The sequence below is a fragment of the Aquarana catesbeiana genome, linkage group LG11, assembly GCF_042186555.1.
Source record: "Aquarana catesbeiana isolate 2022-GZ linkage group LG11, ASM4218655v1, whole genome shotgun sequence".
NCBI lineage: Eukaryota > Metazoa > Chordata > Amphibia > Anura > Ranidae > Aquarana > Aquarana catesbeiana.
In genome coordinates this window covers 169,936,815-169,963,967 of record NC_133334.1, presented here as the reverse complement: position 1 = coordinate 169,963,967, position 27,153 = coordinate 169,936,815, and the positions used below count along the sequence as shown (strand labels likewise).

Sequence of the window (27,153 nt, the reverse complement as noted above, 5' to 3'; positions counted from 1 at the left end):
CTTAAGAGGGTTGGTGGGTCTGGGGAGTTATTTTACCATAACTAACCCTGTCTGTACTGTGCTGACAGATCTTCATGCTCAGTTGTAAACCACATGTGCACACTGCCCTAACAGGGTCCTAAGGGTTAAATATCTCAATATTTGAGTTGTTCATTGTACGTTAATGCATTGAAAAATGTACTTAAATTTGTCTCCTAATTGCACATTACATGGTACTTTTAGCAAAACTAAAAATTACATGGTACTTTTATTAACTAGTAAGAAATATATATATGTGTAGTGAGGTGCTGGGCTACAGCAATATGAAGAAGGAGATATTACCTTTTATTCTTCACCTCCTCTACTGAAATACTGATGTTATGTTGCACCACTCTCCTACGGCCAGTAAGGGGAGAGCTGATGTCAAGCAAGCCCATAGACTTCTATGCAGTGTGCTGAGAATCCTGGGAGTTGTAGTTTGAGTCGGCAGCCATATAATGAGATGAATACACTCATTACACTATATATCCCATTAGGCACTGTGTAGTAGGAGGAGTGGAGAGATGATTTTTAATAAACTGCCCGGGAAAGTTCTTCCTCTTGGCATGAGGGAATTAAAGAGAGAGAAAGAGAGTACCTCTGTCTGGATTTTTTCCTGACAGCGGGACACCATACCAGTAGAGATCCAAGCCTGCCACTGGGAGTGAGGACCCCCGGGGGCAGTGCAGCACCGTCCACACCACAGCACCTGCACCACTGCTTCAGGGAGACTGAAGCGTCCATTCAGCCTCTTCTTCCCACCACTGATCATTAGAGGTTTTCTCCCATTGTTGATACTGCTAACAGGGACTGAGCCACTGAGATCAGGACACCAAGTGTACCCAATCCATACTGCACTCATACTATGCCGCACTAATCCCAAACCTAGACTGCACCTATTTCAACCCTATACCGCATTATTCCGAACCTTTACCACATCTGAACCAAATCTACCTTGCACCTGTGCCATGCTTATATATTACCTATGATGTACTTATACTGCATGAACGTAAACTGGGACTGCACCAACATTCTGAAAGGACCCTAACAATAGCTGGCAGAAGAACATCTCAAGGGTCTGCCCCTCCCATAATAATTATTCTGTGGTGGCCTTGCTACTGTTTATGCTGATATGGATGCAAAATATCATCATATGTCAAGGCCCTACTGTTAATCACTTTGTATGCTAAATTGTGTTATTCCCATCATTAATTCATTTTATGCTTGCCTAGTTACCAACCATTATGGGTGACACTATATTAAGTTTGCCTTTTTTACCTGGTTTGGTGCCTGTTTTCTTTGATATAGTATTACTATTGGGTACTAAGTATTAGTTTCAGTAAATTCCTCTGGTATTGTATGTTTGTAAACTTAACGTGGTGTGTCAGAGGGCCTGTTCTTAAAAGGTTGAGGCAAAGAACAGGGGACCCTACAGGGGTAGCGCTACATGTGGAGGCTCATCTGAGTACCCATAGTCTATATAACAAGCCAGAAGAAATCATCATGGACCTTGCTGCAGCTTCTGAGTGGAGCCAAGATCAAAATGGCTGACTGGAACTGTGTGTGGTGATCGATGTGCCAGGGAATGAATGGACTGAGGAGCAGATCCACCAAGCAGTAAAGCCATAAAGAAGAGAGTGCAAATGCTAGACTTGAAGGTGGATGCAGCTTCTACTTGTGCTTATGTGCTATTAGAGTGGAGAAAGGACATCTCTGCCTGTTTCCTGGGAGACCATTTCCATCTGACATAGGAAGTCGAAGCCCCTTTAATCCAGCTACAAGTGTCAGATACCAATCCTGAGAGCTGAAGTCAGACTGTGGCAGCGAAGATAATGAACACCCTCACTTCCACATCTACTTCAGGACTGCTTCCTGCTTCCTTCTTCACTAATGTAGGGAAGTTAGTGCAAAGCTTTGCCAAGAATGGGTCTGTGCCATTAAACCCAATCATGGATATCGGAAGCTACGGTTCTTCTCAGGGAAGAGCCCAGTTCCATCTGGAGTAGACTTTGAAACATGGATGGACCAAACTTCACAAGCACTAGAAGAGTGAGACATCCCTGAGGCTTTAAAATAACAGAGAATTAGTGAGAGTCTCAATGGTCCTGCTGCTGAAGTGATTCATAACTTTAAGCTGGGAAAGCAGGACTGCATAGCTCCCAACTGTCCCTGATTTGAATCAAAGTCCCTATGTCCCTCTTTCCTCCTCATTTGTCCCTCATTTTGGTTTAATGGACATAGTTGTTTATAAAATGCACGTTATATCTTTGAAAAAGTGTTTCCCAGTTTCTAAATTGCTGCATTTGTAAATTTCAAAAGCCAGTATAAAGGAATAGTGGGTTTAACTTGGCATGGCAGGGTGTGTGTCCTATGCCTACATACTTTTGCTAATAGGTGTCCCTCGTTCCCATCTCAAAAAATTGGGAGGTATGGGACTATGTAGTCTCGGACCATATTGAGGCATTGTATGCTGTGTTTGAACAAGTAGAGAAACTCCCAGGATTATTATACAAGTTCAAGAACCTTCACCAGCGAAGAGGGGAGAACCTTTGTGACTTCATAACTCAGGTAGACAAGATCCTACATCAAATCCTTTTAAAAAAAATTGTATATATCAATGAGAGGCCATCAACGTCTGACTAGATCGTGTCTTACAAGGAGCTCACCCAAATCACCCTATAGTGTACAAACTTCTTCTCAAGGGACCCAGATCTGCTCCCACCTTTTTGGAATTAGTGAAGGAGATTAGAGAGGAGGAGGCTCTGTTATACAAGAAGAATCCAGGAACAAACTGCTCAGAGAAAGTCCCCACTTAAGACAGAGAAATTCTCCACATGGCTGGCTCAAGGGGGTGGATGTATATCAGATGGTGATAAGTCAAGGATGGAGTTAGAAGCTGAACAGCCAACCACATCTAACCCTAGAGCCTCAATGGCTTCAGCAGTACCCGATTTGCTGACCTAGGTGGCACAGGCACAGTGAAAATTGCAACAAACAATGTTGCAGGTAATGGAAACTCATGCAAGCATGCACAAGTCTCTGACAAATATAAAGCAGATTGTGTCCACTCTAAATTCAGAGAAAGGAACCAACAAGGGGACATGTTATCACCCTCACATGTTATTGTTGTGGGGAAGCTGGACACCAATGCTCTTAGAAAAGCCTCAACACTAGCCAACAAAAACTTCTCAAAGGACTGTCCTTCCCTTATTAATTATTCTGCAAGCCCCCTTTATTCCCCTGCCCCTTCCACTACCATCCTCCTTTTCTCTTGGACAGTGCATACGCAGTCAGTCTAGGACTAGCGTCGCCACCATAAATATGTTCTGGCAGTATAGTTCCAGCGCTCCATAGATTAAATGTTACTACTGCTCACTGCTGCATTTGAGGTAGCGTTGCTACTGTTTATACTGATCTGGGCTCAAAATGTCATCTTATTCCAAGTCCCTACCATTCATAACTTTGTATGCTAAATTGTGTTATTCCCATTAATCTATTTTATGCTTGCCTAGTTACCAAGCATTATGGGTGATAATATATTAAAGTGGAACTTTAGTCAGAAAATTAAGTCTTGCCAGGCCTGCTAGCTTCAGGCTGGCCCCTTTTGCAGTTATAGCTGTTTAAAACATTAAAACGTGTCTATACTGTAAAATCCAGTTATACACTGTTTCACCTTACTCTGCACATGCTCAGTTGCTCTATATTTTTAGGCACTATTGGGGTTTGTAGAGGCCGATCTGCTGACAGCCTTAAAGTTGAATTAAACCCTCCTATCCTTTACATCCAAGGAAGCTGCTTCTGTTTGATATGCAACTGCCTGGTGCTGCACATGTGATCAGTTATGACACCAACCATTTGATGGTTGGACAGTATGGTTGAGATCACAAGCAAATGTGAGAGTTAGGAATCGCAGCATTCCAGGAGTGTAATGCCCTGTACACACGGTCGGACTTTCCGATGGAATATGTGCGATTGGAGCTTGTAGACGGAAATTCTGACCGTGTGTGGGCTCCATCTGACTTTTTCCATCGGAATTTCCAACACACAAAGATTGAGAGCAGGCTATAAAATTTTCTGACAACAAAATTTGTTTGTGTAAATTCCGACCGTGTGTGGACAATTCCGGCGCACAAAGTGCCACGCATGCTCAGAATAAATTAAGTGACAAAAGCTATTAGCTACTGCCCCGTTTATAGTCCCGACGTACGTGTTCTACGTCACCGCGTTCAGAACGATCGGATTTTCCGACAACTTAGTGCTAACGTGTGTATGCAAAACAAGTTTGAGTCAACATCCGTCGGAAAAAATCCATGGATTTTGTTGTCGGAATGTCTGATCAATGTCCAATCATGTGTACAGGGCATAACTGTTTTTTGAAACCGTTAAATCAATGGGTTTAGCTCTGCTTTATGATTTACTGCTGTTCAGGGGCTATGGGCTTCAGCAAAATGGCAGGCTCTGGCAATAAGAAACAGGAGCAATGCTGGAGGCAGTTTACAGCACATACTAATTTTGGTAGCATAATTATTAATGCAAAATGTCTGGTTCTTGCTTTTTTTCAAGTTATGGGTAAAGTTCTGCTATAAGTTTGCCTTTATTACCTTGTTTGGTGCCTGTTTTCTTTGATAAAGTATTGTTATTGGGTACTAATGCCTCGTTTCCACTGAGCGGATCGGTTCGGTTTGGTTCCGTATGGTACGCTATTTTGGGTGTTTCCATTATGAAAGCGGCCCATACAACCGAACCGTACCGCTCCATTCAGGGTCCTGCTTCAGATGTGGGGCCATAGAAAATGGAATGGTTCGGTTAGGGCGGAGCTACGATACATTCCACTGATTGGTGGATGTGTGACGCCATGCTGGGCATTTTTTTTAAACCCACGTATGGCCCCTGTCGGTCCGACTTGCAGTGGAAACACTCACCTGAATAGGCCGGACCATTCTAGGCCTTTCAAACTGTACCGACCCGAACTGATCCGCTCAGTGGAAACGAGGCATAAGAGAACATCGAGAAGGTTGAAAAGGATGAGGCAAAGAACAGAGGACCCATCCTATCCAGCGGCTCCTACATGGGCAATGCTACATATATTTCTAATTACTTTTTAGGTATGCTGTGTGAATGGTAACACATAACAAACATATAGACAGGGTTTCTCAAATTGGACTAGAAAGGTGGAAATACACTTTAGGGTCCAAAATAGTACTGAAAAGCTGATGCATAATTTGATGTATTAGCTGTAGTATTCATTACTGCCTCCAATGGTTAATAACATCGTTTGGGACCAGGAACTTGGCAAGATGCCATGTTCCTGGATTACATTAGCAAAAATGTATTACAATGAATTGCAATTTCAAACTAATAATCTGAATATACAGGCTATAAAATAGAATCATATTGTAACACATACACGTACAGTTACACATACATTATCAATAGCATCCCCTAGGTTTAAAAGCATATACTAAAATATCATAAAGACTACTTATGACTTTATATTGAAGTGGATGAATAAATACTGGAACATTTTAATTGGCTGCATGGTGCTTAGCCAAGACTAGGTTTACATTAAAAAATCTAAAGCATTTTGCTGTGCTATCCCATATTTTTGTGAGCACACAAATTTGTGCCCATAACATAAAAGAAAGACTTGCTTTCTGTATATAGAGATAGATTTGTTACTGATTTATTTACAAATTATTTACTTGTGGATTAATCAAATATAAGACAAAAGATAGACCAGTGATAAAATATTAAATCTGAACTTTGATTTCGCTGCACACTCTGAGTTTCTCATAGTTAGAATGCATTAGAAGCTGTGTCATATTAGATAAAGACCAGCTCATTTTCTGACTGGAAGATGACCAGCCTCTCCTAGTCCTTTCCTCCCTAGCTTTACTGTCACTGGCCCACCCCTTTCATTCTTTGGATGTCAGTTTTCTCAATCATGGAGGCTTAGTATCACATGTAGTCTGCATACAAATGTAACCTGCCTAGGAATGCTGACACCTGCAGACCATCCATCCATCAAGTCATTTTGATATTTGCATAACGACTTCCAAGAGCCAGCCCACTGCCAGCGTTAAGGCTGATGGCTCTTGAGAGAGAAACTGTGCTGTGATTCAGATTATACTTCAAATTTTCTTCCACATTAGAAATTGCAAATAGATGTCTAATTCTGTAAAAGGAAAGGGAGAATTTTTTTCTGTAGTAACTAATTATCATAGTTATTGTAGGTTATAAAAAGGGTATAGTGCAATATATTTACTGTGATATACTGTGATATAAGAACACATTTATGTCAATAAAAAAAAGTTCACGTGTTAACTCTTTTAAGTCAAATATTTGTTATGTCTGCTCAGCTATAATCCACTGAAGTATTCCAGCAAAAACAAATGATATTACACTGTGTTTTGAAATATATGCCAGGCCACGAAGTGTTTCTTTGTTTGTTTCGCCAGTATCTCCAGCTCCCATGGCATTTAGCTGCTGATTTCTTGAAGAGCACAGATCATGTAGATTTCCCTGGTATTGGATTTTTCTTGATTCTTGTCTCAAGGACTCCCATATGGCAGCTGTATCTTCAGGGCAGTTGACCAAGACATTGCTAGCACACTTGTGAAATTCATCCCAAGATCTAAATAGATAATATGGGGATATTATGTACACATTATACATATATATGGAAACTCTTACAGTCTGATCCTATGATTCAGGATTTTTAAGTATATTTCAGGGTTTGTAAACCAAATTTCATAAGCTATATTTCCACCTCTATACAGTCCATTTCTGCCAATAGCAGCACTTAGTAGGTGTGCTTTATTACAGATCCATTTCTATTCAGTAATAATAGTGTATTCAGATATAGAAATATTGACCCTGGGTCAAGAATCTGTCCTTGAAACCCTCATACCTATTGACTTATCACTTTCCAATAGAGACTCTTGAGGTGAGAGTGGGTGGAGCCATGTGATCAACCCAGGTAAACTAAGTCAACCGGGGACAATGAATTAGAAAATGACCCTGACATGTAGACACCTGGAGTTACCTACTATGTTCTCCCAGTTGTGGACAACTTTTTCCATACATTCAATTTCTTTTAAAGTGTATCTAAAGCCCAAACCTTTTATTTTTTTGGGTACTATTGTTTAAAGCCCCTGACGCTACTCGCTATGGAGATTCAGCTATCTGTTCCAGTAAGGATTGTCACCAGACTGAACAGAAGGGAAAATCCAAAAATCTGAAATGTCACCGAAACAGAATAAATGTAAAATTTACTAGGGACACCTGTTGTGGTTAGAACTGTCTAAGAGGGGATTTCCCTCACTTTGCAGAGATTTCTTCTCCCTTCATTTTGTCTTTACACAGACAGTAAAAATATTCCCTACTCTATCCAAAAACATTAAAAATAGTTTTGGCTTTATATTTACTTTGGAGACTTTGATACTGGAAATTTATTTACAGAAAATCTTTAGCAAATGTTCCCAGAAGCCAATTTGAAAATACATACATAAAGTATAAAGATTAGAAAGAACTACTCAAGACTCCTTGTAACATTCTCTATCCTGACTTCCATTTGTTTAGAGCAGCGCACGTTAGTTACATAGTTACATAGTTACATAGTTAGTCTGGCTGAAAAAAGACATGAGTCCATCTAGTTCAACCAATAAAAGGGGAACAAAAATGTGTATATATATATATATATATATATATATATATATATATATATATATATATATATATACGCACACATATATACAGTATATATATATATATATATATATATATATATATATATATACGCACACATATATACAGTATATATATATATATATAGATATATATATATATAGATATATATATAGAGAGAGAGAGAGAGAGAGAAAGAAAGAGTTACACACACACACACACACACACGTATAGTCCTATATATACACAATCCTATACCCACAGTTAATCCAGAAGAAGGCAAAAAAAACAACCCTAATAAAGCATGATTCAATTTGCTCCAGCAGGGGAAAAAAATCCTTCCTGATCCCCCAACAGGTAATCAGATATTCCCTGGATCAACTTTACCTATAAATTTTAGTATCCAGTTATGTTATGTACATTTAGGAACGAATCCATGCCTTTCCTAAAATAATCTACTTAGCTGCCAGAACCAGCTCTTGAGGAAGTCTATTGCATATTTTCATAGCTCTTATTGTGAACAAGCCTTTCCATATTTGGAGATGAAATCTTTTTCCTCTAGATGTAAAGAGTGCCCCCTTGTCCTCTGGAAAACAAAAAGAAGGGAGGAGCGCCTCTAAGTAAAAATGCTTTATTCCATATAGTAAAAGAAAATTTAGCCACTTACATATCAGTAAAAAACGAGGCTCTCCACATAACAAATGATATAGCTTCGAGTTCAAACACAAGCTCGAGGAGTGTCTAGGGTCCATGGCTGCAATGGTGGCGGAGAACCGGGACGGGAACAGCCGATCATGCAGAGGAGAGGAGTTGACAGCTCGTGGAGCTAGCGTGTGATGTCAGCTAGTGAGGGGAACACAACACATTTCAGAGCATGCGCAACACCCGTGAGGCGCATACGCGCTCCTTTCTCGAGTGTAATGATAGGGAATAGGAGGAGAGACATTTATATGCGCCGGCTGCGAAACAACACGCAGCTGACTGGGTGGAGAGATCTCTGAAACAGGGCACTATGCAATTGCCTTATTCCCCTCAAAGGGATGTATAGGTGCAATAAGCCCTGATGTAAGACCTGTCAGTTTGTTAATCATGGACAAAAGAGCTTCACTCACAAGGGTAGGCTCTTTTTGTTTGATAATTTTCACAACTGCTCCAGTGACTATGTAATTTATTGCCTCATATGTCCCTGCAAGATGTTAAATGTCGGTTGCATCATTCTTCAATTAAGGCGGCGGTTCGGTAGGCACCCGTCCCGGTTCTCCGACACCATTGCAGCCACGGACCATAGACACTCCTCGAGCTTGTGTTTGAACTCGCAGCTATATCATCTGTTATTCACCTGTGGAGAGCCTTGTTTTTTACTGATATGTAAGTGGCTACATTTTTTTTTACTATATGGAATACAGCATTTTTACTTAGAGGCGCTCTTCTCTTCTTTTTGTTTTCCTCTTGATGATTCCTAGCCGGCTTCACTCCCGAGAAGAGCTGCCCTTCGTTGACAGTGTTACATTTACTTTCCCAACTAGCAAATCATTCATCACCAGCACCTATTGGACTTAAATTTATGGACTTTGTCTTTCCTTTACATAATCTTTGATTTTTGTACAGTCATATTTGCCTGGTTGTTGTCTCCCTATCAGCAATTCTGAGTGCCAGTTCTATGTGTTTTTTTTCCCCTTGTCCTCTGGGATGACCCTAAAGTGAACAACTCACTACCAAGTTCACTATATTAACCACTTTTATTTATACATGTTGATCATATCCCCCCTTAATCTCCTCTACTCCAGAGAGAATAAATTCAGTTCCTCCAATCGTTCCTCCATGCCTCTTATCAGTTTGGTTGCTGTTCTCTGCACTTTCCCCACTTTCCCAATATCCCTTTTTTTGAACTGGTGCCCAAAACTGAACTGCATAATGAACAGATAATGATTTGTACAGGGGTAAAATTATATCTCTCTCTCTGTAGTCCATGCCTCCCTTAATACAAGAGAGGATTTTGCTTGCTTTGAAAACTACAGCTTGGCATCGCATGCTATTATTAAGCTTATGATCTACCAGAACCCCCAGATCCTTCTACACCATTGACTCCCCCAGCTGTTCTTCCCCTAGTATGTATGATGCATGCATGTTTTTAGCCCCCGGGTGCATAACTTTACGTTTATCAACATTAAACCCCATTTGCTACACAGTTGCCCAATGAAACAGTGCATTGAAGTTGGCTTGTAAGTTGGAGACATCCTGTAAGGATGTTATTCCACTGCATAGCTTGGTCTCATCAGCAAACACTGAAATGGTACTTTTATTACCAGAACCTATATCATTTACAAATATATTAAAAAGTAAGGGTCCCAACACTAAACCTTGGGGTACACCACTGATAACCTTAGACCATTTAGAGTAAGAATTATTAACCACTACTCTCTGAATTTGTTTTTTTAGCCAGTTTTCTATCCATTTACAAACTGATTTTTACAAGCCTGTAGACTTAACTTTACAGATTAGCCATTTTTGGGGAACTGTGTTAAACGCTTTGGCAAAATCTAAATATACTACATCCACAGCCACCCCTCTGTCCAAGGTTTTACCTACCTCCTCATAAAAAGAAATCAGGTTTGTCTGACAACTTCTATCTTTCATGAAACCATGCTGTCTGTTACTTAGAATATTTTTTTCCTGCAAGAACTCATCTATGTGGTCTTTTAATAAACTCTCCAGTATCTTTCCAACTATAGAAGTTAAACTAACAGGTCTAAGACTTTAATCCCTTTTTAAATATAGGCACCACATTGGCCTTACGCCAATCCAGTGGTACTATTCCAGTCATTAAAGAGTCCCTAAAAATTAGAAACAATGGCTTTGAAATGACAAAGCTCAATTCTTTTAGGATCCATGGGTGTATGCCATCTGGTCCAGGTGCTTTATTTACCTTTTATTTTGTCTAAATAGTTCTGGACCATATCAATTTTGAGATTAGTGGTAGGTGTCCTTGGCGCTATCAATGTTGTACGACTAAAAAAAAAAAAAAAATATTATGAACTAGATTAAATGCAGCAAAATCTGAAATGTGCACAGTGACACAAATAAATAAGGCAAATAACAAAAATGATTTCGCGCAATGATCTAAAAACGTAAAAACGAACTAGTGGGTGCTTAAAGTACATAAGTGCTTAAAAATAAGTCAATAACAAAGGAATATGTTCATACATTCATAGCTGATGAACAAATCAATGCAAAAAACTGGTGGGTGATATCAAAATACTGGTGAAATCTCCTCTAGGCAAAGTGTTGTGAAGAAAATGTTTTTACATAAAAAATGAATAAATACATGAATAAATAGCAAAGAAGTAAATTCACAAATTCATAACTGGTACGTATAAATAGCTTGTGAGTGATATAAAAAATGTTGATATATAATGTACCTATACTAATAAATATAAGCAATATATTATAAAGACACGTGACGGTGTCGTAACGTGTAGGGATTGGCCGGAGCGAGACGTACACAGGAGGAGAAGTGAGAGGGCGCTGAGAGTGCTACACTATCATTGTTTGTTCTATTTGCATTTTATCTTGTGCCAAAATGTAAGAGTCCACCTTTATTCATTTAATAAACATCCCCATACTTTTAACATACTACACCAGTGGAGCCCCTTTCTTCTCTCCTTTCTTTCCCCTCACCATTGCGCTGGCAATATTGGAGCTGCTTTAGGAACCACAGCAGGGGATCTTTAAGGAGAAATCCACAATCCGCTTTAGTGACATATGGCAGGGGTAACGCCTACGGACCCGCACTCACAGATGCTTTGTTTTATCAACTTTGAGGTGAGAGTTCTGGGAGACCACTTGTATATGAAGTTATTTATGGGCAACACCACCACATTTCATTACCAAGAAGCCACCTATTGGAAATTTACTGTATCCCATATTAAGGACTTTTCAACACAGTTAAACATCTTATTAGGTCCTAGTTCTCCATTTATTTCATTTCTGGACTATTTACTATATATTGCTTATATTTATTAGTATAGGTACTGTAACGAGCCCCTGCTCGCTCGGTTCCACTCTCCCGACGCTCCTCTGCTGCTATAGAATCAGATTGCAGATCACAACCTCTGATTGTTCGGTCATCCGATGCTCTGGGATTAGAACTACACCTATGTGCCGTTCAAATCCAGTTGTGATAGCTCAGAACAAACACCAGGCAGGCTGTATGTAAGTTCAAACAGGAATCTCTTTTATTGCAAAATACAGGCTCTTTTATACACTAAAAGTGGAGGTGCATACCTCGGGCTCATATTACTCTGAACATACACCTGTGACCAGAAACCTAATTAACATGGGCTAATTAACTAATCCCTTTAGACAGCCTAGATGACTCAGACATGACCTTTAGGCCAGATTGGCCGTCTTGTAGCTCAGAAAACACAATCAACATAGACTCTTCTTCACACAATAGCAGAGTTAATTAACACAAACAACAATGGGGATCTAATGACTCTTAGATCCCATAGTAGACTTATTTACAATACACATTCTAGCAGGCAACAGACAGGTGGCTGGAATTGACATCAGCGTCTCCTAACAGTATTTGTCCCAGCATTATGAATCAGCCACTATTCCAAGCTTCATGACAGGTACATTATATATCAATATTTTTGATTTCACTCACAAGCTATTTATACGTACCAGTTATGAATTTCTGAATTTACTTCTTTGCTATTTATTCATGTATTTATTCATTTTTATGTAAAAACATTTTCTTAACAATACTTTGCCTAGAGGAGATTTCACCAGTATTTTGATATCACCCACCGGTTTGCATTGATTTGTTCATCAGCTATGAATGTATGAACATATTCCTTTGTTATTGACTTATTTTTACGCACTTATGCACTTTAAGCACCCACTAGTTAGTTTTTACATTTTTTTTTTTCTGTTCACAATACCCTGCCTGGAGGGAATTTCCCCAGGAAATTAGATCATTGCGCAAAATCATTTTTGTTATTTGCCATATCAATTTTGAGTCATAGTGATTCATCTGGGGCTGTGTCAATATCATCCCCATTATGGACATGAGCTCCCCCATGCTCCTTTGTATACACAGAGCTGAAGAAGGTATTTAACCACTTAAGGACCAGGCCTCTTTTTTAGATGTGTTCTTTACAAGTTAAAAACAAAAAAAAGTTTTTTTTTTTGCTAGAAAATTACTTAGAACCCCCAAACATTATACATTTTTTTTCTAATACCATAGAGAATAAAAAGGCAGTTGTTGCAATACTTTCTGTCACACTGTATTTGCGCAGCGGGTCTTACAAGCGCACTTTTTTTGAAAAAAATAGACTTTTTTGAATTAAAAAAATAAGACAACAATAAAGCTAGCACATTTTTTTTATATTGTGAAAGATAATGTTACGCCGAGTACATTGATACCCAACATGTCATGCTTAAAAAATTGCGCCCGCTTGTGGAATGGCGACAAACTTTTACCCTTAAAAATCTCTATGGGCGACGTTTAAAAAATTCTACAGGTTGCATGTTTTGAGTTACAGTGGAGGTCTAGGGCTAGAATTATTGCTCTCACTCTACCGATTGCGGCGATACCTCACATGTGTGGTTTGAACAACGTTTTCATATGCGGGCGCTACTCACGTATGCGTTCGCATCTGCACGCGAGCTTGGCGGTGATGGGGCGCGTTTAAAAATTTATTTTTTCTTATTTTACCTTTTATTTCTTATTTTTACACTTTTAAAAAAAATAAAATTGCGTCACTTTTATTACTATTACAAGGAATGTAAACATCCCTTGTAATAGAAAAAAACATGACCTCTTAAATATGAGATCTGGGGTCAAAAAGACCTCAGATCTCATATTTAGACTAAAATGCAATAAAAAAAAAAATAAAATGTCATTTAAAAAAATTGTTTAAAAAAAAAATGTCCCTTTAAGAGCTATGGGCAGAAGTGACGTTTTGATGTCGCTTCCGCCCTGCAATGTCATGGAGACGGGTGGGGGCCATCTTCCCCTCACTCGTCTCCATGCCCAGACACAGAGAGGACCAGATCGCCTCCGCCGCTACCGATGGCTCCGGTAAGCGGCAGAGGGCACCGGAGCACGGCGGGAGGGGGGCCCCTCTCTCGCCGCGATAAAAGAGATCTAGCGGTGAATCCACCGCAGAAACCACTTTTATCTTGTAGCGGACCACCGGCCAAACACGAGGATACTGGGGTTATGGCAGCTAGCTGCTGCCAAAACAATGATATCTGTCCTCAAACTTATGGCCCGTACACACGATCCTAATATCGTACGAAAACGTTCGTCCGAGGAAGGATCGTACGATATTAGAATCATGTGTACACTACTTTTAACAGCCGATCACGACCGTTCATCCGATATTATTAGATCGGACATACTTGAAAATTTTCCTCGTACGATTCCAGATCGTCTGATTTTTGTTTAGTCAGTATAGTTGTCGTCCGAAAATACAATACAAATACCTTACAACACATGACATCACTTCCGATTTTTTTGTCTGTCGTATGAGAATTTTCGTGACTTTATCTATTCAATTTCTACTTGCGACTATTAAGCGAGAATGGTCGTACGGTCGGTCGTACGATATTTGGATCGTGTGTATGGGGCATAAGGACGCATATCGGCGTTCGGCGGTCTGGAAGTGGTTAACCACTTCAATACAGGGCACTTCCCCCTTTCCTGCCCAGGACAATTTTCAGCGCTGTCGCACTTTGAATAACAATTGCGCAGTCATGCAACGCTATACCCAAACCAAACTTTTATAATTTTCTTCCCACAAATAGAGCTTTCTTTTGGTGGTATTTGATCACCACTGGGGTTTTTATTTTTTACTAAACAAACTAAAAAAGTCCGAAATTTTTGAAAAAAAAAGCTTTTCTTTGTTTATGTTATAAAATTTTGTTTTCTCCTTCACTGATGGGCACTGATGAGGCAGCACTGATGGGCACTGATGAGGCGGCACTGATGGGCACCGATGCGTTGGCACTGATGGACACTAATGAGGAGGCACTGATATGTAGAATTGATGTGCACTAATAGGCGGCACTGATATGCAGCACTGATGGGCACCAATAGGTGGCACTGATATGCAGCACTGATGGGCACTGACAGGCAGCACTGATGGGCACTGACAGGCGGCACTGACGGACACTAATAGATGGCACTAATGGGCAGCACTGATGATGAGGTACTGACAGATGGTACTGATGGGCACTGATTGGCACTATGGTGGGCACTGATTGGCACTGTTATGGGCACTGATTGGCATTGTTATGGGCACTGACAGGTGTTTCTGATGGGGCACTGACTGGCAGCTGATGGGCACTCATTGGCATTGTTGGTGGTACATCTGATGGGGCTGTGCTGATAATCATGTGCTGATTATCAGCACAGACCCCTGCTCTGACCGGGAGAGCCTCTGATTGGCTTTCCCTGTCAGCACGAACCAAGGAAAGCCATTTGCCGGCACTTTCTGGTTCACGCTGTGATCAGCTGTGATTGGTCACAGCTGATCATGTGGTAAGGAGCCTCCGTCAGAGGTTCCTTACTACGATCGGAGATGCGGTGTGTCAGAGTGACACACAGCACCACTAATCACCGCGCTGCATGCCCCCACGGGCGCGTGCCGGCATGTTATCCTGCTGGACGTTATATGACGCCCAGTCAGGATAACTGAAACATCGCCCAGCCGTCATTCTGCTATAGGCCATGTGGGAAGTCATTAATAAATATGCCTTCTCTTTGTCCCCAGTCACCCACTCCAGATTATTTTGTAAAGGGCCTACATGCTCTGACCTGACCCTTTTACTATTAATATATTTGAAGAATTTTTGGGGGGTTTGTCCTACTATCTTTTGCAATCTGTCGTTCGTTTTGAATTTTTGCGTCCTTGATTTCCTTTTTACATATTGTGTTATATTCTTTGTAACATTTAAACGATGATTGTGTTCCTTCATTTTTATATTTTTGAAAAACTCTTTTTCTTATTATTTATAGCTTTTTTTAACTTTGGATGTAAGCCACATAGGTGTTATTTTTAGTCTTTTAAACTTATTGCCCATGGGAATATACTTTACAGTGTGTTCACATACAGTCACTTTAAAGAATTCACATTTATTTTCTGTGTTCATCAATGCCAAAATTCCCTCTCAGTCAAATTCTAATGCCGCACATTCTGACAACAAAATCCATGTTTTTTTTCCGACGGATGTTGGCTTAAACTTGTCTTGCATACACACGGTCACACAAATGTTGTCGGAAATTCCGAACGTCAAGAACTTGGTGACGTACAACGGCGCTATAAAAGAGAAGTTCAATACCAAGTGCGCCACCCTTTCAGCTCCTTCTGCTAATCTCGTGTTTATCTTATGTTAGTAGAAGTTTGGTGAGAGACGATTCGCTCTTTTCAGCCTCATACTTTTCAGATCATTACTGCTCTTCAGTTTGCGCTTGTAGGTTCTTATCTGGCTTTCAGTGCAATTAGTCAGTTCACATTTGTTTTTCAGTGCGTATTTTATAGTACGTATTTGATCCTCAGTGCGTTCTTGTCCACTCGTTTCTGATTCTCAGCTCGCTCTTCTCAGGCCTTTCTGTTTTTCAGTGCTTTCTGTTAGTTCGTTCTGACCAGCCGACCGTTTTGAAGCCATGAGGACCCTCACCCCGGACCAGAGGGTTTTTAACTACCGGCTGGCCAGAGCCAGAAAAGTGGTGGAGAACTCTTTTGGGATAATGGCCAGCGGGTTCCGCCTATTCCTTACGACAATCAACATATAAACTTAGACATATAATCCTTGCATGCTGCATTCTCCACAACTATTTAAGGAGAAATTCAATGAACTATGTTGCCTCAGTTGGGCCTGGGGCTGGACTTCAAGAACAAACCCTGACGGCGCTTGAAGCTGGCCATCCTGGCTTGCCCCCCCAAAGTAAGACAGAAGTATGTTGAGTACTTTGCGGGTAGGGGGGCCATTGATATGCCAGAAAATGTTTAAGAAACATTTTAAAATTAAATATTTTAGTTAAACTGAAATAAGATTTCCTTTGATTTACTGCTTGTGTTTCTTTTAGCTGTCTCCTAGGTTATCCAATGTGCTTTTCTTTTTGGCCATTTTCTTCAACAGTGCAAATGTAATTTATTTGACACATGAGGTGACAATCTCTTCTTCAGCAAACAATTACATTGTGGGTCTGCCACACACACACCTTGTTTTGTTGTTAATGTATGTAATGCATTACTGATAAAAATATTCATCATTTTCAGCACCATGAATTAACTTTTGGGAGTCACGAAAATGGCCTGATTGTTGCAAATTATAAAGGCCATTGGGAGTTATTTACTAAAGGAAACTCCACTTTGCACTTCAAGTGCACTGCAAAAGTGCACTTGAAACTGCAATGAAAGTGTAATTGTAGTGCAAAGTGGATTTGCCTTTAGTAAATAACCCCCATCGCAACTGTAAACACCAACTTAGTCCAAAAACTGCTATTGAGCATTGAAATAAGAAGCCACACATTGTTGAGTAGAAAACTTTTTACTCTGTGCACATTCACATATGCGTTAGAAAAGGGTTTTTGAACAATAACATTTTTGGTTTCGACAGTACAAATAGCCTTTTTTGTGTTAAACAGGCATGTTTAAAACCATAAAACAGTACAAACTCAGGAACTTACAAAGTTCAACTTTGATAATTTGAAGGCAATATCAGACATTAGTATGTCCAAACTGTGTTGATATTGCCTTCATCAGATGGGGTGATGTCACCCCTGTGAAAGCCAAATTTTGAAGATGCACACAAATTGAGAGTCAAAAATGGGGATTTCCCTCCTGATCCCATGCCTAATGTCAACATGTGCTAGCTCCCATCATGGGGGATCAATGGACGAGTTTCGGGGCTGCAACCCCTTCCTCTCAGCTACTTGAGTTGCGAGGAAGGGGTTGCACCCACAAAACGTGTACACTGATATCCCGATAGCACATGTTGACACACTGTGTGCATCTTCAAAATTTGGCTTTCAATATACTTAAAAAAAGATTCAAAAATTTAAAAAATATCAACAAATGGAAGAATTTAGGTATGTTTTAGATTCTGCCTAAAACATCAATGATGTTTTTGAGTCTTTTTTCAACATCATTGATGTCTTCCTTGATCTTCTGTAAATCCGGATTGCACACCATGATCTCCCCGATGAGGACGTGTGCACTTGCACTTGTGAAATGAGTTTCTTCTTCCACAACATCCACATCACCTAAAAAAAAAAACACACACCATGTATTATAAATATGCAGGCATACATCTATTACCTGAATCTGTGGTCTCAGACACTCACCTGTTGTGGTCACTATTTCACCCACTTCATAAACCTCTCCTTCCTCCACATCCTCTGGTTGTGGTGTTGGTATTTCCCCTTCTAGAGGAAGTGGGGGGTCCCTGGTGTCTTCTGATGTCCTGAGTCTTTTCTCCCCTATGTGACTAAAAAAAAGGTATACTTATTTTATTTATTTTTATTTATTAGCACACAGATATTTGAGGGCAGAAATAGGAATCTAAAACATTGCTTGGAAGTGTCGTACAATTGTCTTTTTGGGCAGCGTTCCGAGCTGAAGACATTTTTTTCCTTTTCTAAAGCTGGAATACTTACCTTTTTTGTACAGTTTTCACACATGGAGACACCCTAGTATCCACTGGAGCACCTGTGTGGGACACCCTAAAAAGTTTGTTCTGGTGTCCCACACTAGTGCTCCTGCGTCCAGATGTGTATACAGCTGCTGAGTGTCCTCTCCTTACACTGAATCAAGCTTATATTTTCATTCTAGATACAAACCAATCTAGACAGCAATGTACTAAACTTCTTTGAATACAAACAGGCCTGAACAAAGGTAGGTAGCCTGTATTTGCCAAAAACATTGTATTAGTGGGCGAACGAACGATGTTTACTATGAATGATTACTGTGCCCACGAACCTGAAAGTTGCTGTTGTAAACTGTACAACAGTAAAAAAAAAACACATGGAGCAGCACGAAAGTAATAATAATAATAGAAACACAGGACAAATACTTACTTTTTAGAAGCAGTTTCCTGATCTTTCTGTACTGATCCTGCTCCCTCAATTTCAGGTCTGACCATCATTTCCTCAGTTGATCCTTGGATCGCCGTACCCCAAAATTCTTCTGCAGACTTTTGACAACTCTAGCCATGATCTTGGCCTTTCTCACATTTGGGTTTTTGGGTAAGGTCCATGCTTCCCATCATAGTCGGCCCTCTTCAAGATGTCCACCATCTCCACATATTTGAGGCCTTAAATCTCCTCCGGGATAGGGACGTTCGTGGCTCTGGGCTTTCGTCGTTTCTGCTCTCCTCTGCATGCACTTGCTGTTTCTCCGACATGTGCTCTCCCACTTCGAAGGAGTATAGACTAGAAAGAACATTAGGGGCGGGCGGAGTTATACGCATGCGTGATGTATATAAAGCGTAACACGCGTGCGCCGTAAGTACGATCTGTGAGAGGAGAAAGGAGTATCGGAAGCGCAAATCATTAGAACAAACGTACAACTTTAACATGGTGCATCATTGGCCTATACTGCTTATAGATTGAGGCCTATATTGGGACAAGATTAGGAGAGTTTAGTCTGACATTAGGGTTTGTCTTGTGTTGTGTCTTGCAGAGAAAATGGATCTATTCAATGATGAGGATTTTATCCCCATATTCATTGATATGTACAGGGAGCTGCCCTGTCTGTGGCAGGTAAACCACCCCTTTTATAACAATAAAACAAAGAGGAAGGCAGCGCTGGATCAATTGCTGGAATTTGTGAAGCCGGTGATCCCCACGGCAGACATCCCCTATTTAAAGGCCTTAATTGGTGCCATGAGGAGCACTTATAATAGGGAGCACAAGAAGGTCCAGGATTCCCAGAGATCAGGAGCTGCAGCAGATGACATTTATGTACTCAGGCTGTGGTACTATTACAGACTGCATTTTCTGGCAGGCCAGACTGAACCCAGACCAGCACTCTCCAGTCTTCCTTCAAGGCTTCCTTCCACCTCAGCTGAGGCTTCCGACGACCTAGGCCTTCCAGCCAGGAAGAAGTGGAGGAGCCCAGCTTGAGCCAGGTATAGCATTATTCAACATATTTCTAGTCAAATAATTATTGATGTTAACTAGATGTTATTATTGATCAGTAATTTCTGATTTTACAGAGTTTTTTAACTTATCAATAGACAATAGTGGCCACAAATGATCGGGACAAGAATGAAAAATGCTAGGGTCAGAAGGATAGTTTTTTATATTTATTAACATTCAATTTGCAACAGTTGTGAGCTGAAAATTGTGTGTGATTGATGAACCAAAAACTAAAACTATGTCCCTTTTTCATACACAGGAAAGTCTCAGCCAGGAGGAGGTTGTGGAAAGTGGCAGCCAGGAAGTGGCGGGGGTAAGTGGCAGCCAGGAGGTGGTCGGGCCCAGTAGCCTGCCCGAATCCCAGGTCCCTCCCCTCCGACCTTCCAAAAAAAAGTCCCAGGAAGAGGAGTAACCTGGAGGAGGCAGCACTTGGCCTATTTTGGAAGGCTTCTGCGGCCCTCAGAACCCCCCCAATAATCAAGACGACTATGCCTACATGGCAGCCTGCAAAATGCAGGAAATGGAGATTTAGAGCCAACGCCTCTTATGGGAGGAAATTATCTTACAAGCCCTAAATAAGGGGTTAAGGGGCGAACTCACAAGCGAAAGCCACGTTTGCGAGTTCAACCATGGTCCTCCTCCTCCACCTCCTCCCATCTCCTGCCACAACTACAACACCAGTGCCACAGCCTGGAAGCAAGCGTGGAAGGAAGCGTGGAAGGAAGACAAGAAAGTGATGGCCTGGGTTCGGTCTGGTTGACAAAAGATGCAGGCTGTGTAACACCACAGCCTGGGGACAGATATGTCATCTGCTGCTGTTCCTGATCTCTTGTAGTCCTGGACCAGATTGTGCTCACTATTATAAGGACTCCTCAGGCTACCAATTTTGACTGTAAAATAATTAACGTCTGCCCTGGGGTACAAAGGCTTTGCAATTTTCACCAGTTACCTCAGCATTGCCTTCCTCTTTATTTTGTTATGACCCCTAATAAATGGCTATTTTTTTTTCACAAATACTTGCCTATGTGTTTTACTTCAAAAAGGACAGTTTGTTTGTGAATAGGCAGGTACATTTCAAAAATACAATGTCAGATTAACAAGGGACACCAACACCAACCGCCGTGAGGTTAAAAAATACCAGATAATAATGGTGTTGTGGTAACTTGACACAAAACGTAAGAAAGAATTATGGAGATCACTATAAAAAAATAAAATAAAAGAGGAGATCTGGATATAAAAAAAAAACACTATAAACAAAAATTCTAAACATTATTATGGAGATCTGATGAAAAAAAAAAATATTCATGAGATCACGAGAAATAATAAAAAAATCAGGTTGTCAGAACTCTGTGTGAATATCAGCAGCAAAACAACTTCATTATTCTAGCATATCTCCATTACAAACGCTAGTTTTACCAGAACGTGCGCGTCCGTCTCGTACTTGATTCAGAGCATGCATGGAACTTTGTGTGTCGGAATTGTGTACACATGATCGGAATTTATAAGAACAGATTTTGTTGTTTGAAAATTTAAGATCCAGATCTCAAATTTTGTTTGTCGGAAATTACGATGGAAAATGTCCGATGGAGCCTACACACGGTCGGAATTTCCGACAACAAGCTCCCATCGAACATTTCCCGTCGGAAAATCCGACTTCCTCTCCGGCTCATTGCGGCTCACACAGCCTGGACTGGGTACCTCTTGGAAATATGCCTTTGACATCTGCTACATCCCCAGGATATCACCCTCACCCATGAGTATACCTGTACTTACTGAGATGTAAGTGTTGAATACTTTTTGTACTACAGATTAAAACATTACACTCAGAGGCGCTTTTCTGTTTTTGTTTTTCCAAATGTCTGTACAATGGTTTTGTCGTGATACGTGTATAAAAATGAATTCATTATAAATGTATTCTTATCTAAAAGAAATAGTCTTGGCTAAATCACCAAGTTCGTATGTGGTTAATAGGGATGAGCTGAACACCCCCCAGTTCGGTTCGCACCGGAACCTGCGAACGGACCGAAAATTTGCGCAAACTTTAGAACCACATTGAAGTCTATGGGACTCGAACGTTCAAAACCATAAGTGCTAATTTTAAAGGCTGATTTGCATGGTATTGTCCTAAAAAGGGTTTGGGGACCCGGTCCTGCCTCAGGGGACATGTATCAATGCAAAAAAAAGTTTTAAAAATGGCCGTTTTTTCAGGAGCAGTGATTTTAATGATGCTTAAAGTGAAAAAATAAAAGGTGAAATATTCCTTTAAATATCGTACCAGGGGGATGTCTATAGTATAAAACTGTGAGTGAACAAGAAAAAGGCCACCAAATCTCGTCCTACTACCATTGCGCCCTGTATCCTATACCTGCCCTTATGCTAGCTGCCACTTTAAAAATTAAATGATAAAATCTGGATCATCTATAAGGTCAAAAACAACAAGATGAAGAGTGGCGCTATCCCCTAACAGTGGGACTTGAGGTAAGTGTCCACACCACCTCTAATGTAATAAACCAATCCTAAATCCCAATTATAGAAAGTGGATTATCAATATTAAATATCAGTAGTCGCACAAAACATCAATTGCTCAATGTGATAGTCACTACTAATGTGATACAAATAACCTAAAAGTTTTGATCCTAATATAAAATTACTTTAACATAAAGTAACATGTATATTATTACAAGTGACACCCCATGAACAGTGGAAAGAAACGGTATTGTGATACCACAAACATAGACCAATAAATAATGAAATTAGAAAAAATCCAAAATACACAAATTATGTGCAAAATATATGATGGAAGAAAAATAAAACATGTGAGAAAAAATTCAATAAAAATTATATACTGGAAAACAGTGAGTCCACATCTGTTTAGAATGATAAAAATCAATATATTGAATGGTGAAGAAAACAACAAAAAGTTCAAAAAGTGCAAGTGTCTTCAATCAGCAAAATGCTGTAACTCCATGTACACCACACCTCAGTGCCGTGATTCCACTCCCTTGTGAATTGCTCACTCACCAGCTGATAAGGCCTCACACTCTCTTGTTTGGCCGGCAAAACACCTCAACCCACTATCATGGGGGTTATCACGAAGCCACCGATATTCGCTGTTGAGTGGTCTATGTTTGTGGTATCACAATACCGTTTCTTTCCACTGTTCACGGGGTGTCACTTGTAATAATATACATGTCACTTTATGTTAGTAATGTTATATTAGGATCAACACTTTTAGGTTATTTGTATCACATTAGTAGTGACTAGGGATGAGCCGAACACCCCCCGGTTCGGTTCGCACCAGAACCTGCGAACGGACCGAAAGTTCGCACGAACGTTAGAACCCTATTGACGTCTATGGGACTCGAACGTTCGAAATCAAAAGTGCTCATTTTAAAGGCTAATTTGCATGGTATTGTCCTAAAAAGGGTTTGGGGACCCGGGTCCTACCCCAAGGGACATGTATCAATGCAAAAAAAACTTTTAAAAACGGCCGTTTTTTCGGGAGCAGTGATTTTAATGATGCTTAAAGTAAAAAAAAAAAAAGTGAAATATTCCTTTAAATATCATACCTGAGGGGTGTCTATGGTATGCCTGTAAAGTGACGCGTGTTTCCCGTGTTTAGAACAGTCCCTGCACCAAATGTCATTTTTAAAGGAAAAAATCTCATTTAAAACTGCTTGCGGGTTTAATGTAATGTCGGGTCCTGGCAATATGGATGAAAATCAGTGAGACAAACGGCATGGGTACCCCCCAGTCCATTACCAGGCCCTTTGGGTCTTGTATGGATATTAAGGGGAACCCCGCACCCAAATTAAAATAAGGAAAGGTGTGGGGCCACCAGGCCCTATATACTCTGAACAGCAGTATACAGGCTGTAGGTTTGTTGTTAAGTAGAATCTCTTTGTAATTTTGAACGGGTACATTTTTAACGTGTTTAGCTCCAGCCAAAAAATCTTTTTTAAGCTTTTTGGAAAACATAGGGAAGGGTTATCACCCCTGTGACATTTGTTTTGCTGTCTTTCCTCCTCTTCAGAAGATTTCACCTCACTTTTTGTCCCAATGGATTGGAAAGCATCAGTGGAAAGGAGAAATGTTTTTCCCATATTAACTCTTACAGGAGAGAATTTCCCTTCCTAGGGGTAGATTTCACTTCCTGTTGTCTCCTTCCGTTTGCAAGTAGGAGTCGTTTGTAAGTTAGTTGTTTGAAAGTAGGGTCCTGCCCTATATACTCAGCAGAAATTTGGGCCTTAGGTGTTGCTGTGGCCACAACACTGTAAGCCCTCACAGGGCTCTGCTGTGAAATATTAGATCAAGAATTGTAATTACATGCCCCTGTTGAACAGGACCTGAAAAATTAGGCCTTAGGCACTGGTGCTGGTGCCACAACACTTCAACCCCTCACAGACACTCTAGTTGGAATGCAGGAACGAGCCCTGCTGCAAAGTATTGCATCAAAAATTGTAATTACACGCCCCTGTTAAACAAGGGCTGAAAAATTGGGCCTTAGGCACTGGTGCTGGTGCCACAACACTGCAACCCCTCACAGACACTCTAGTTGGAATGCAGGAACGAGCCCTGCTGCAAAGTATTACATCAAAAATCGTAATTACACGCCCCTGTTAAACAGGGGCTGAAAAATTGTGCCTTAGGCACTGGTGGTGGCACCCAGAACCAAAAATGTTCTTACAAGCTATCAGCGTGATGATTGAGGAGGAAGAGGATAATTACTCAGGGATAGTCACTCAGCATCAGCATAGGCAGTCTTTGAAGGGATCTGAGATTTCAAAAAAAATTATTCGGTTACATCAGCATCAGGTGCTTGGTAGCTGGTGGTGATCCAAGACTCATTCATTTTTATGAAGGTCAGTCGATCGACCGAGTCAGTGGACAGACGCACCCTGTGATCGGTTACCACGCCTCCAGCAGCACTGAATGTGCGTTCCGAAAGAACGCTGGATGCAGGACAGGCCAGTAGCTCAATTGCATACTGTGCAAGCTCTGGCCAGTGATCCATCCTCAAGACCCAGTAACCCAGAGGATTTTCGGTGGGAAAGGTGTCCAAGTCTGATCTTGCCCCTAGGTATTCCTGCACCATGTAAAACAGACGCTGGCGATGGTTGCTGGAACCGATCATACCTTGGGGCTGCGGACCAAAAAATTGTCTGAACGCATCGGTCAGACGGCCACCTTCTCCACCGCTCCTTCTTTGACTGACCGAAGCCTCAGCAACACGTTGTCCAGAAACAGGAGTTTGTAACCTCCCAGTCTCTGGGAACGCGTTGCACAGACCTTTCTGCAAGGCCTCCCGAAGATGTTTCATCCTCTGCTCCCTCTGCGATGGCAAGATAAGGTCCACAACCTTACCCTTGTAACGTGGATCAAGGAGGGTTGCCAGCCAGTATTGGTCCTTCTCCTTGATACCACGAATACGAGGATCCTTACGCAGGCTTTGCAGGATCAGGGAGGCCATGCAGCGTAGGTTTGCTGAGGCATTCGGTCCGGAGTCCTCTGGGTCACTAAGGACGACATGGTCCGCAGCCACCTCCTCCCAGCCACGTACAAGTCCATGTGTTTCTTGGGACTGATCCCTTAAAGACTGCTGCTGATGCTGAGTGCCAGGCTCCACCTCCATACTGACACAATCTTCCTCCTCCTCCTCCTCCTCCTCCTCTTCCTCCTCGTCCTCTTCCTGTGTGATCGGCGGGCACGCAGGAACACTGTCTGGATAAAGGGGGCCTTGAGAGCTAAGGAAGTCCTCCTCTTCCTGCCTCTGTTCTGCCTCAAGTGCCCTGTCCATTATTCCACGCAGCGTGTGCTCCAACAGGTGGACAAGGGGGACAGTGTCACTGATGCATGCACTGTCACTGCTCACCATCCTCGTGGCCTCCTCAAATGGTGACAGGACAGTGCATGCATCCCTGATCATGGCCCACTGGCGTGGGGAAAAAAAACCAAGCTCCCCTGACCCTGTCCTGGTGCCATAGTAGCACAGGTACTCATTGATGGCCCTCTGCTGCATGTGCAGCCGCTGCAGCATGGCCAACGTTGAGTTCCACCTGGTGGGCATGTCACAGATTAGGCGGTTCTTGGGCAGGTTAAACTCCTTTTGGAGGTCCGTCAGCCGAGCACTGGCATTATATGACCGGCGGAAATGCACACAGACTTTCCTGGCCTGCCTCAGGACATCCTGTAAGCCCGGGTACCTGCCCAAGAACCGCTGCACCACCAAGTTAAGAACGTAAGCCAAACAGGGCACATGGGTCATTTGTCCCTGTCGGAGGGCAGAGAGGAGGTTGGTGCCATTGTCGCAAACCACCATTCCTGCCTTAAGTTGGCGTGGCGTCAACCACCTCTGAACCTGCCCCTGCAGAGCTGACAGAACCTCTGCCCCAGTGTGGCTCCTGTCCCCCAAGCACACCAGCTCAAGCACCGCATGGCATCTTTTGGCCTGCGTACTTGCGTAGCCCCTTGAACGACTACGGAGCACCGCTGGTTCCGAGGAAGAGGCCATGGAGGAAGAAGAAGAGGAGGGGGTGGAGGAGAGAGGTGTGTCACAATCATTAGCATTTTGGAGGCGTGGTGGCGGAACAACCTCCAACACTACTGCACCTTGTCCTGCATCCTTCCCAGCTGCCAGCAGAGTCACCCAATGCGCCGTGAAACTTAGGTAACGTCCCTGTCCATGCCTGCTGGACCATGAGTCAGCGGTAATATGCACCTTACCGCTGACCGCCCTGTCCAGCGAGGCATGGACATTGCCTTCCACATGCTGGTAGAGAGCCGGAATTGCCTTCCGTGAGAAAAAGTGGCGTTTGGGTACCTGCCACTGAGGAACCGCACATTCCACAAACTCACGGAAGGGGGCAGAGTCTACCAACTGAAAAGGCAGCAGTTGAAGTGCTAGCAATTTTGCCAAGCTAGCATTCAACCGTTGGGCATGTGGATGGCTGGGAGCAAACTTCTTTCGGCGGTGCAGCAGCTGGGGCAGGGAAATTTGCCTGGTACAATCTGACGTCGGTGTACCAAAATCAGATTGCCCACAAGTACGTGGCTGTGACACACCTAATTCTACACCTTCATTCCTCTCAGTGCAGGTCTCAGAGAGGACTGAAGGTCTAGTGGGGTTGGAAATCTCAGCTGATGAGGAGCAAGCAGAGGTCCTCTTTGTTCTTTGGTGTGGGTCTTTTAGAAACGCTTGCCAACGAACTGCATGGCAGGTCAACATATGTCTGGTCAAGCATGTGGTACCCAAGCGGGAGATGTTTTGGCCACGCGAGATACGCTTGAGACATATG

The 27,153-nt window shown here is 41.8% G+C and overlaps 1 protein-coding gene across 1 annotated transcript in view; it reads right to left on the bottom strand.

Moving 5' to 3' along the window:
* Nucleotides 1–245: 245 nt before the first annotated feature.
* Nucleotides 246–27,153, bottom strand: part of NRN1L (neuritin 1 like) — an 806,791-nt gene continuing 779,883 nt past the window's right edge. Inside the window, exon 3 of the mRNA XM_073605035.1 lies at nucleotides 246–6,652. Coding sequence (XP_073461136.1) covers nucleotides 6,364–6,652 — 289 coding nt within the window. The 3' untranslated portion in view covers nucleotides 246–6,363. The remainder of the gene's footprint in view (nucleotides 6,653–27,153) is intronic.